Source organism: Arachis ipaensis, chromosome B3, assembly GCF_059453495.1.
Source record: "Arachis ipaensis isolate K30076 ecotype BB chromosome B3, ASM5945349v1, whole genome shotgun sequence".
NCBI lineage: Eukaryota > Viridiplantae > Streptophyta > Magnoliopsida > Fabales > Fabaceae > Arachis > Arachis ipaensis.
Window position 1 is genome coordinate 131,910,855 of NC_142438.1, and position 12,850 is coordinate 131,923,704.

General features: G+C 32.9%; 1 protein-coding gene across 2 annotated transcripts; it reads right to left on the bottom strand.

Annotated features, from left to right (window-relative positions):
* Window positions 1-5,736: 5,736 nt before the first annotated feature.
* LOC107631029 (katanin p80 WD40 repeat-containing subunit B1 homolog KTN80.1) lies at window positions 5,737-12,850 on the bottom strand. 2 transcript variants are annotated; one of them, XM_016334339.3, is made up of 18 exons: window positions 12,497-12,850; window positions 11,882-12,012; window positions 11,590-11,707; window positions 11,267-11,493; window positions 11,076-11,178; window positions 10,619-10,689; window positions 9,889-9,963; window positions 9,657-9,800; window positions 9,348-9,525; window positions 8,594-9,070; window positions 8,291-8,344; window positions 7,951-8,210; window positions 7,204-7,329; window positions 6,924-6,998; window positions 6,676-6,788; window positions 6,428-6,544; window positions 6,278-6,346; window positions 5,737-6,178 (listed from the first exon to the last, which is right to left on the bottom strand). In XM_016334339.3, exons 1-18 carry the CDS (start codon window positions 12,519-12,521, stop codon window positions 6,118-6,120), a joined length of 2,424 nt encoding a protein of 807 aa, XP_016189825.1. In that variant the 5' UTR covers window positions 12,522-12,850; the 3' UTR covers window positions 5,737-6,117. The 2 variants fall into 2 exon arrangements, with proteins under 2 accessions (XP_016189825.1, XP_016189827.1); XM_016334341.3 differs by having other exon boundaries at window positions 11,267-11,498; window positions 12,497-12,834.

Consider the following 12,850-nt stretch of genomic DNA (forward strand, 5'->3'; position numbering starts at 1 on the left):
AATCTTCCAACCATATTCGCTCCCATTTAACTTATTATTTAATTAATTTCGGTTAGACCGGGTATTACAAAATTTGTGCTGAAAATCCTTTAGATATTAAAAATACAAATAACGAATTAGTAAGCATTAAATTAAAAGATCCTACAAAAGAGATAAATGTTCCAAATAAAATTCCTTATTCCGCAAGAGATAGAGAAGAGTTCTCATTAGAATGTAGAGATCTTTTGAAAAAAGGAATTATAAGATTAAGTAAAAGTCCTCATGCGGCTCCAGCCTTTTATGTCGAAAACAATAATGAAATTAAAAGGGGAAAACGAAGAACGGTTATTAACTATAAGAAGATGAATGAAACAACTATTGGTGATACTCATAAACTTCCAAGAAAAGATTATATTTTAGAAAAAATCAAAGGAACAACTTGGTTTTCATCTCTTGATGCAAAATCAGGATATTGACAACTTCGTTTAGACAAAGAAACAAAGAAATTAACTGCTTTTACTTGCCCAACAAAAGAATCAACAAGTGTATTGCTCTATGAATGGAATGTATTACTATTCGGATTAAAACAAGCCCCAGATATTTATCAAAGATTTATGGAAGAAAATCTAAAAGAGTTAAATGAATTTGTTTTAGTGTACATTGATGATATACTAATTTTTACAAAACAGGATAAAGAAGATCATCTTCAAAAATTATTAATAGTTTTAGAAAGATGTAAAGAAAAAGGATTAGTTCTTAGCAAAAAGAAAGCAAGAATAGCAAAACAAGAAATAGAGTTTCTTGGATTAATTCTATCCACTCAAGGAAAGCTAAAACTTCAACCTAATGTTCTAGAAAAGGTAAATTTATTTCCTAATAAAATAGAAGATAGAAAACAATTACAAAGATTTTTAGGATGTATAAATTATATTTCTGATCAAGGATTTTTAAAGAATGTAACAGAATACACTAAAAGCTTATTTCCAAAAATAAATACTAAAAAAGAATGGAAATGGGATGAAAAAGATAGTATGCAAATTCAAAGAGTTAAAGAATTATGTGAAAAACTTCCAAAACTTTATATTCCAGAAGAAAACGACTACTTAATAGTAGAAACAGATGCTTTAGACATAACTTGGTCAGGATGTCTAAAAGCTAAGAAAGCTATAAAAAGTTTGGAATAAGAAAAAAAATCACTAGATTCTAAATATTCCCCAAAGGAATTACTTTGCAGGTATATTTCAGGGACTTTTACTCCAACAGAACAGAGATATACCACTCATGAAAAGGAAACTCTAGCAGCAATTAAATCTCTTAAGAAATGGAAAATTGATTTACTACCCAGAGAATTTACATTAAGGACAGATTCAAGTTACCTAACAGGTTTCATACGATATAATTTAAAAGTTGATTATAATCATGGACGATTGGTAAGATGGCAATTATTTTTGTTACAATATCCAATAAAAATTGAATATATTAAGGGTGACAAAAATGTTATTGTAGATACATTAACAAGAGAATGGAGTTCGTCTACAACGCATTAGATCAAGAAATTCAAAAATATGAGCAAGAATTCGAAAAATGCAAGCATTGTCAGCAAATAAGGACACAGATCCAATCCCTCAAGAAGGCCATTGAAGCAATGAAATCAACACATCAAGCAAACCCATCAGAGTTCAGCCAGCTAAGCATGGTGGACAAATCAGGTGAAGAAAAAATTTCAGAAAATAAAATAATTGTTGAAATTATTAAAAAATCCACCCAAGATAAAAAATATTATGTAATTTATAATGGCCCCCATGAAAGGAGTATATGATGCCTGGGAAAAAGCAGCACCATTCACACATCAATCAAGGATAATTCATAAAGGAGGATTTTTAACACTAGAAGAGGCAAAGGAATCCTTCAGGGAATATGAAGCTCTTCATCCAGAGCAAACCCTAAAAAGAGCGGATAAAGTTCCAATTCAAACCCAGAGAACAGGGATAATAAGAAACATTCCTACAAGGGCTGAAATCAAGGAAAAGAAAAGGGTGTGTAGATCAAATCTCAGAGAAACCCTTAACATAGTCCTGAATTGGACTGAAGAAAAAAGGGCAATTTTGGGATATTATCCTATTGCCAAAGAACAGCTAACAAAGCTGGTTATATTTCCAGATGCTTCCCCATCTGACACCTATCAGTTTTTTCAGTATGGATTAATTGATACAATTTTAATTTTTAATGATCTAAAAATTATTAGTGAGTTTCCTGCAGGATTCGTTGATGCAGTAAAGAGATTTAAAAATATGATTGACAATGTAAATCCAAGGGATATATCCCTAAAATTTACAAACAGTCAACCTATTTTTAATGAAGAAGAAGAATGCTTGGTTCCAGCACACCAAGTAATATTCATGTCTGTCTTCCCAGAAAATTTTCAGCCAATTGATCAGATTCAAGATTTAACAATTTATAGTCATGAAGGAAGGCTAGCCAGCACATTAGCAAGGGTCTTTGAAAGAACTCAAAAAATAACGAAGGAATCTCACACAAGGATTAATTATAAAAGTAGAAATACTCTACTTGTGTCTAGTAAAAGAAATGAAATTGAAGAAAGAGAGATGAGACTCTTGGTGGAATTTGAATCAGCATTCTACAACCTATCTGGACTCTTAGAAAAACTCCTTGAAGGGATAAAGAGGAATCTCTGCTATTTGATAAAAGACAGAGAAGACCACAAATGCCAGCTATGTGCCTTAGAAATATCTGAAGAAAGCAATAATGAAACGGAATCAACCCACATGATAAAAGAAGAGGACAATATATCTGAAGCCCACATGATAAAAGAAGAGGACAGTGCATCTGAAGCATCCCTCAATATTATTGTATAATGACGTAAGCGCTTAGGTCATAAGGCACCATCAATGTAGCTGGTGCAAGATAATAAACAATGACGTAAGCAATGACGTCATAAGAAGGGTAAGGATGGGAATTGTCCATCAGACCCAACCATTATAAATAGATTGCTTAGGCAATTGTATCAGACAATAGAAAGCAGAAGGCTAAGAGTACTCATATGCTAGGAGAGCAAGGAGGAAGCTGTCGAGGCGATTCTATAGTCTGAGGAAGAATTCCCTTAGGAAAAAATAGTTCTAAACTCCCCTCTGGAGTTAGTATCTACAATCTCCCCTCTGAAGATAAAAACACCTTATGTAAAATATACTAAATAAAGGAAGTTTTTCTCCAGAAAGGTACATCTTCATCCTAGTCTTTCAATTATGAATTATTTAGAAAATTTAGAATTAACAGAAGAATTTGATTATTATAGATTAACTGCTTTATTAGATAATGAAAAACAGGCTATTCTAAAAACAGAATTAAATCTCAAATCAAATGAAAATTTTAATAAACAAAATCTTTTAAAAGAAGTTTTTAATAGAAAAAATATAATATACTATGGAAAAATTCAACTTGAAGCCCCTATAAAGATAAAATCTGCCAATGGAGAACTTGAAATAGCTTTGATAAATGATGAAGAATTGAGTAAACAGATTGAGAAAATTAAGGATCAACAAAAAAGATCTAAAATTGGATGGATTCATATTAGTACTATACAAGTCTTAATCAAATCTACATATATGAAAGGAATTAATTCTCCAATAAGCTTAGCAATCTGTGACAAAAGAATTACTGATGACCCAATAGATCAAATAATTGGAATTGTTCATGAAAACTTGGCAAACGTAAATGTTAAATTCAATACCCATCTTGGATACGCTATACCTTTATCAACTGAAAATCTTGGAAGATCTATAAGTTTGGCTTATAAATTTCACAGAAAGAATCTAATGGAATAAGATGATGAACCATTTTCAATTACATATGCAATAAATTATGCTTTAACAAATAGTCATCATAGTATAATATTTAAAAACAGAGAAAGAATTTATGTCGATGAATTATTTCAGAAAATTGTAAAAACAGAAATACCAAAATATAAAGCTATTGAAAACCCAGTTCTATTATTAAAAGAACCATCAGAAAAATTAGTTTCATCGAATTTTCAAATAAGAGAATCTAAAATTAATAGCCCTTTAAATTTATCTAAGTTAAAGATTAAAGAAGAAAATTCTGAAATAAAAGAATTAACAAAAAAGGTCGAAAAATTAAATGAAACCCTAAACACTAAATTATGACAATAAATAAAGAAGAAATATATGTAACTTATCAGACAAGAAACAAGAGCTCTTTGAAAGAGAAAATCGTTTGAATTATTTACAGTTTTCTGAAATAAATCAAAGAGCATTTGAAGCTCTAAAAATAATTTATGACAAGTTGAAAAGAGAAGTTGAAGAGCTAGAAAAATTAATAGAATCTCTAGAAAATAGTGATGAATCGATGATAGAGTTTACAGAAATTCTAAAATAAATAATGAAGTATAAAAAGATTGAAAAACCAGAAAATAAAATAAAAAGAAAAAGGACGAAAAAATTAAAAAGTAAAATAAAAGAGTATAAAAGGGAATTAAATAATCTTCCGATAGAAATTGATGACCTTATAATAAAAATGATAGAAATAAGAATAAATATAAACAAGTTGGAATTAAACTTAAAAAATTTATAAATGCCTGGAAAACCATATTATGATTTAAAAGAATTAAAGCTGTTGAAAGAAAAAATGGAAAATGAAGTTGAAAAATTAAAAAGATATTTAGAAACAACAGAAAGTGTAGAAATAAAAGAAGTTTTTGAGGATTTGAGAAATTATTTTATATACAATAATCCATGCAAAAAAGAATATTATAAACTAAAACAAGATTGAAAAACTATAAAAATGAAATCAGAATTATAAATAAACATCAAGGACTAGTAATAAATAATCATATAACAAATACAAGAGAAATAGTAGAAATGGTCAATAATTTAGATTATAAATTTGCAAATTATTTTCCTTTAAATAAAGCACCACCAATTGAATCTATACAAATTATAAACTTATTCGAAGTAAAATACGAAGAGTTAATAGAAATTTCGAAAAAGAAATTAAAAGAAAAGTCGACTTTAAAAAATTGGTATCAGAGCCAAGTTAACGATCAAGGGTAACACTTTCTCTTTAAGCAACACTTTTAGTGATACACTTTTAAATCAATAACAACCACAAAATGAAAAACGTCTTTACGTAAAGACGAAAATGGCATCTTTACCGTAGCATCCCCTTAACTAAATTGTATAATATATGTAAAACATTTTGAATTTTAGTGGGACATACAGTCTCACACACAAGTATTTTAACTCTAACTGAAGTACTTACTAAACTAATTAAGAAGTTCTTATATATTTCAAAGTATATGGGTATGATTTCTAAGAAGAAATAATTTATGAAAAAGTCTAGGAACCAACTACAATTTTTTTTTTTTTAGTTCATAGATTCAGTGTCAAGAGAGTAGACATGTTTGACCTATTGAATTGAGTACATCACCATTTTTTACGGAAAAAGATAATTTTCTCTTCAAATGAAATTGTAACTTTTGTGATGGAAAAATGAATTGTAATCATCATTTACGGCACTAATAAACAATTATTATTTGCTTTTCATGAAGGAAATGAAATGGCATTATCGTGCCACTAGCTAGTTTCACATCTAGTGATATTAATTTTTTATTTCAATTTTTATAGAATACTATTTACATTAAATATTATCCAACAAAAATGCCTTGATCATCCCATTTTGACCACACTACACTTCCTAGTATCAGTGAAATTTCACATCTATCCAAAACAGCATAAATAGATTTGAGTTTTTAAGTAGAATTAAGATATCAATGTACAGTGAACACTCCAATGTTCCCATTTCATTAGCCATCATATATGACATTGCATTTTACAAAGAAAATTCATGACTTCTAAATACAAGTTGAAGGGTGAATACCAACATCTTTAGATGGTTGCTTTCAACTTTCAATAATCCAAACACCATTCATTCAGCTGTCTCACACAGTTCATTTGTTGTACATTTCTCTGGCGACGACGATGCGCGCGAATCATCGAGACAAAATCGTTGGGCTGTGATCAAAATAACCCAACAAGAAGGTTTCATCTTCTGTAACATAATTCCGCTTAACCATATTTGTGGCTGGATCACACTCATCTTCAGTTAGGATTGTTGAAGGACTAAATTCAGCTCCTGTGCAGACTTGGCCAATAAGCCACCCCTCCTGCAGCCAAAAGAAAGAAGCCGTGACTCGATTCGAAACTTCAGAGAGTGCTTAAGAATCAGTTACTCGTGCGTCGAGCCCTACTGGATGATTGATTACCTTACTAATATTGGAAGAATCATATGGATCTTCTGCAGTTGCATAAAGCATTGGTTGCAGCATTCGCGCCTGTTCACATAAATTAAGTTACTACAAATATAAACTTCAGGATAGAGCCAAAGCCATATAAAGGGTGAAGATGGAGGACACCTTTGCTGTGCATGTAGATCAACTCCAACTGACGGAGGCGCAGAAACAGTTGATCGTATCATTGGACCAAAAACTGCTACAAGCTTTAATAGCAAATCCAACGACACCTTCACATGTCTGCACAGTAAGAGTATACGAAACATCCATCAAAGCCACTTTATCATGAATGAGAAACATGCATGAGGCACCAACCAAATATTTCAACTCCCAGAATGAGAATTATTCCTTCACAATTGACAAAGAATTACCTCTCTGTCTTGCTATCAAGCAAACCTACGAGCACAGGAAGTAAGGAGGAAAATAAATCCAAAGTGAGAATCTCCATCTTCTCAACAAGGACACTGATAACATCTGCTTGAACCTGCATCCGAATGATGCTGTTCTCAGGACTAAATATTTAATGACAAATCCATAAATAACTTGCCTAAAGCATTTAATATCTGATCAAACAAAAAGCCAAGAAGGCTGACATATGCCTAATGAAAGAGATACGTACAGATTTATCAGGCAACTTTCTCAAAGCATTGATGGCACCTTTACTATCGTTGCGGTCCCAAAAATGTCGCACTACCTACCAATGCAAATTAGACCAGCCAGTAAGTGACACTATATATTCTTAATGTTTCCAGTTCTTATCATTTTCTTTCTTTATCCTTGTCAAAGCAAATAAATGCAAAGACGAACTTCCACACTCGAGCATATAGGCTATACCAAAACACTGTTAATCAGAACACAACTCTATAATTTTATTAATTTCAATGATTAGCAAAACTTACCTGTATTTTTGTCAAACGTGATCGAAGATTACTTAATGTTACATCATGGGTTTGCATGAGACCTTCAATTAGTTCCCCTTCATTTGCAGAGTTTGAGATCCTTTCATCAATTTGAGGCTCAGCTTTCTGACCATTTTAGAAAACAGGATGAATTTGCAAGTTCAACTAACATACAAAAAAAGGGGGCATTATGTACCCAAAAAATGAGGTTTTATGATTGAATTTTCATTCTTAAATATCAAGAAAAGAAGTATCAAAGCCATGAGATCAAAATTGAAAGAATAGAAATAACAATTTGTAACCAACTTGGGTTGGTCTAGTGATTAGCTCACTAATCCGCTTAAGCAAGTGTCGGGGTTTGAATTCGGCCTTGTGCATGCAGCAACTCATTGGCCAGTAACAAACCCTTAAATGAGCTCAGATCCTCGATGGTTTAGTCCTTGGCCTGCCGAGTGGCGATACCGTGGGAAACCAAAAAGAAAATAAGAAATAACAATTTGTTCAACCTATTGATATCCTTCCTTTTCCTAAATCCCAAATCCCTTTGGACGAAGATTTCTAAATTTGACAAAGATTTCTAACAAGACATCAGCCACAAATACGTGTAACCAAGGGTAGCATATTATGTCTTACCAGTCCTGAATTGAGAACAATATAGATTTTAGCTGAAGAAAAGAATGCAAAGTGGAAATGCTAGTGTTCAAAGTTTTGCAAAGCTTGTCTCTTTTGTAAAAGCTAGAAATTTACCAGGATGTTGGGAGATTTATCAGTTTCAGACATTGTGCTGGGAATGTTGGGTGTGTTGTTACGATCTTCAACAATGGGAATTGTTTCTCTCCTCTCAAATATTGTGGTGGACACGTTGCTTTGGTCTTCCTTGAGATTTTTTTCCTTCCTTTCATGTATTGTGATGAGGGATGCCTTAGTTTGATCCTCACTGATAGGAGTTCTTTCCTTTCTTTCAAACCTCTCAACCAGAGAACGAGTCCTTCCTCGGACAACAGCAACTGCAAAAGCAAAATGGAGATCATTAAGTTTTGAGTGGCTTTAATATTGAATAGATCTATATTTTTGAGCTATGACAAACCTCCATTGATATTAACCGGAGTAATCTCTTCACTGCAGGGTGAGGATTCAACACCTGCAACATAATGGGTAAAAAGGGTCAGAATGACTTTATTTCAAATATGCTACATCCTATATCAGACACATACATTTTCTTTGCTTCAAATATAATAAGATGCATAGAGTATACTAGACTCTATATAACTTCAGGAATATTCATAGTGCATATATAAACCAAAGAAAGGAAATTGAGAGAACAATAAGGAAATATAATCATTTAGAACTTGCATTTGATCTTCTCAGTGGCTTCATCGAAATCACTTACGTTTGTCTGTGTTGGAAAATGTGTCCGGAGTTAAGGTCTTTTCAAACTTCTCTGTAACACTCTTAATAGGATGTTTGTCTTCACAAGCTTCTTTGACATTGTTCTGAGATTCTACCATCACCTGGAAGTTGCAGTCTTTAGCATTGTATAGTTTACTATTGGTATCCACATTATCAAAATCAAATATGCCAGTAGATGCTCTCCGAGCATGAGCTGGCCTAAGTAACATCCCAGGTTTTGTCTTTGAAAAGGCGATTGTTTCATTTCCAGATTTTGCTGAGTCTTTGCTATGAGGAATGTCCCGAGGTACAATGTTAGGTGAAATGAAAGATCTTTTTACTGATTGTTCATTTGGTTTTGCACTAACACCTTTTGCAGGACTTTGCCTTAGCATTTCCTTTGATTCCTCTGAGAAATCTACTTTTGGAGAACGATAAGACCTAGATCTCTGTAAAGCAATAGGATCCCCTCCAGAAGCTGTATATGCATAATTGTGTGTAAGAGAGAGGTTCTTAGATACATAATTGTGACTACAAACAAACAGGTACATATATAAATTATTACTGTGTCAAGAACAAGAGTTCATGTTTGCTTGTGCATTAAATTTCCAATACCAAATTAATAAACTGATGCAATCCTATCTTACCAATATTGCTCAGAGGCACTATAGTGAAAATTCCATTTTGAAAGCTGAAATTTTTTTTCAGGAAATTCAGATTTAATATAGATGGAAGACACAAGATCAGTGGCTTACAGTCAACATATATATTCTTTATCTCTTTTGATTCAATGTCCGGAGAAACAGTGCGCAACCCAGAAGTTAGTCCTACACCAACCTCTACTTTCTCTATTGGACTTGCCTGAAGACTAAGTTGCTGCTCTGTTCTTTCGTTGTTCTTGGTTTCCAAGCCAGCAGTATATGGTTCAATATGCTATACACAAATAAATAACACTCAGAAGGATATCTACCAGAGTACAAAGAATAGCAAACATGTCTCAAGAAATCCTATTGCCATGTAAAATACAGCAGAAATGGAGCTGTTCTTAATGGTGGAAGTCCTACCGATATATCCGCTATCCATACTACAACTGAATTTTGGTGGAATGAGCAACTCAAAAGTTTTCCATCATGAATGCAGAGGTCACCAAGTGTTGTCCATTCCATGTCAACAGCATCATGACATATTACAGGTTCCCATGAATAGACCTACATTAATTGAGCACTAAATGATAACTTACCCCTGCTTGAGAAGCTTCATTATTATAAAGTAATTATCAAAGTGAATAATCTGTACCTTCAAACTACCCTCAAGTCCTGCAAATAAGGTCCGTCCATCAGGATGAAAAGCTATTGAACGTACCCCTGAAACCTAAGAAAAAATCATTTAATATGATTAGAGAAGTAATATGAACAGAATTGAAATCATATCCTTGTATAATTATTACTAAAGTTCAATGTTTTACAAAAAGTTGTTCTGTTTCAATGCATGTGAATGCAATTGTGGACTAAATAATAAATACAAATAAATGTTGATTTTACTTTACATTAGAAGGAGAATAAATAACAAAGTTGACATGCAACATAATTTGAGCAAACAATTTAGCATGCTTTGAAGGTAATAGCTTTGATATTAACAATATTTGAATTAAAGCACAAACACAATTATGCATCTATTACTGCATATTATTAACCACTAGCCATGATATACCAACATTTTCAAGTTTAAGTAAATATTAAGCCTGGAAAACATAGAATGGAAAAAGGACTTGGACACAACTTAACTAACAGCTTGTTAAACATTCACAACTAACAATAATGTCGGGGAAAATTGTTTATAATTATAAGGGTCAAGAATGGTGATCCACTGCAGCAGTTATATAACAGTTTCCATGAAGTTTGTAATGGTATAAATATAAAACTGATAGAGGTGTTGCAATAAATTCCAACTGAGAAGTGCTAGATATGCATGTTAATGGCATATATATTGGATTAAAAAGGGAGAAATATTCTGCAAAATTAGGTACCTCTTGTCTAGTAGATCCAATCAGTTCAAAGGATTCTAAATCCCAAAATTTCACTGTTCTGTCCACTGACCCTGCAATACAATTTGTGATATTGAAAAGCTTAAGAATAAACATGTTGATTGACATGAGAGTTCCCATCTTTTAGGTATAAGTCACAACTAAATGAACCAAGATTGGAGAAAATAAATATATGCATAAATGACAAGTCCAAATACATCATTCTATTGAATGGATCCGAAATGAATTTTTTAAAGAAAAAGAAAATCAGGACCACTTATACCAACCTAATTAATTTTTCATTTAGTGCATTTGAAATGGCAATATAGTAGAAGGATTTGCTTGTAAATGAATACCTAATAGAAATAGCAAGACAAAATGAATTAAGGAATCTTTTCATGGACATTGCATGGATAAGCATCATCTACCATGTGCAACTGCTCCAAAGTCACTAACCCACCTGTGGCCATAAGAAACTCAAGAGGATGGAATTCTAGGGAGCAAATGCGTCCTTCATGGAACTTGAAGTCATTCAAGAGTTTTCCAGCTGTTAGATCCCAGACCTGTAACATAGATATAATTTTTTTATAGAACAAATCCAAGAGTTAAAAAATATTGCTAGCAAAAGCACACCATATTCCATAATATTACCTTCACAACATTATCAAATCCACCAGAAACTACCCAACGGCCGTCTGGAGTGAATTTGATAGTACTAATACCCTGGCTATGACCCTTGTATGTATGAATGCATCCCTTCTTCCGTATATCCCAAAGCTTTAGATTAGCATCCGAGGAGCCAGATGCAAAAAACTCACCAAATGGATGAAACTCGACGGCAGTGCAATTGGAACTGTGTCCAGCAACAGAGCGAACCACTATACTTCAAGAACAAGAAATGATACATTAGAAGCATATTGAGGAATGTTAGTATATGGTGGTAACCATATTATTAAATATAATAGTTAACTCACTCTTTGCTTCTTCCAGATCCCAAAGCTTTATTACACCTGATGATGCTCCACCAAGAACCAACACTTCTGCTGAGTCGAAAGCAACGGATTCTACTGAACTTGTATGACCACAGAGACTCTGCATACATTTATAGCAGAAAGTATTGTTAAGATCATGGCTTTGCTGCCACAAACAATAACATAAGTTGCAACACAATGCACATGACCCTTCTATGACTGACTAATGATCCACTAGTAGCCATAATCCAAGATACTATAGAAACAACAGCAGCAAGCCAGCAACCAAACTAACCATCAAAGAAGTTGGTTTCCCAATTGTCCATAGATTGACATTTTGATCATCCCCTCCTGTTGCAAAAAGGCGGCATGCCTTCTTTCCTATCCTTAAACAATTCACATTGCCTGAATGAGCCACAAATTCCTCTGCAGTTCATTGGCTAAGGAAAGCACATTATCAAAACCATCAAATATCTATGCTTTACAGAAGTGATAGCAGACTAATCCAGATCCAGAAACACAAAATCAAGTCCCTAGCATGTTATATTTAAAAAGTTATGCTAAGGCATCAAAGTATATGCATATCTTCTAGCAGAATCCATCAACTTATTTAAATCAAAAAGGAAAAAAAAGAAATCCAGTAAAATAGATATCATAGATTGCAACTTGAAAGTTTCCATAAGAGAGGGAGGAAATGCCTAAAATATGTCATCTTTTTCACCATAACTTCCAACTTGCTCTTTAGCTACCAACATTTGCATCACTCATTCACTCCCCCTTCCCCACTAAAAAATCCCCAAGAAACGATACAAAGCTCAAATCTTTACACCCACTTTGCATTCCCTAATAAGCATTTTCTCAGGCCAAAAAAAGAAGAATGATAAAAACCGAAAGAAAAAGAAAAGGATACGTAGTTTGTATGGTGGTTTAGCCATTGGTTTCTTGAAGAGCTACTGAAAACCAGCTTGTGAAGAAGAAATGAAGCAATTGGCGAGTTGGGTATACTTCAAATGTGGCCGATGCTGCTTCAGAAGCATAGCAGAATGGAAAAGGCCACAGCTTTTCTGGCTGAGTAGGATGAAAATGGAAATCCAAAAGGACAAGATTGCAATTGGATTTTGGTGTTTTGCTCTGAACAACACAACAACAAGAAGAAGATGATGTGAAGGAAGAAGATTTCAGATTCAGTAGTCAGAAAAGAGAACTTTTTTTTTATAATTATTATTTATTTGTGTGTCAACTTTTTTCGTATTTTGTTGTCCGT

What these genes read in the sequence shown, in the direction of transcription:
- LOC107631029 (XM_016334339.3), bottom strand. Translation starts at nt 12,521, where the DNA reads ATGGCTAAACCACCATACAAACTAC. An exon ending in TTGGATCTACTAGACAAGAG is followed by an intron (nt 9,964 to 10,618) that starts GTACCTAATTTT and finishes ATTTTTTCTTAG; the next exon opens with GTTTCAGGGGTACGTTCAAT. An exon ending in GATCTACATGCACAGCAAAG is followed by an intron (nt 6,347 to 6,427) that starts GTGTCCTCCATC and finishes TTATGTGAACAG; the next exon opens with GCGCGAATGCTGCAACCAAT.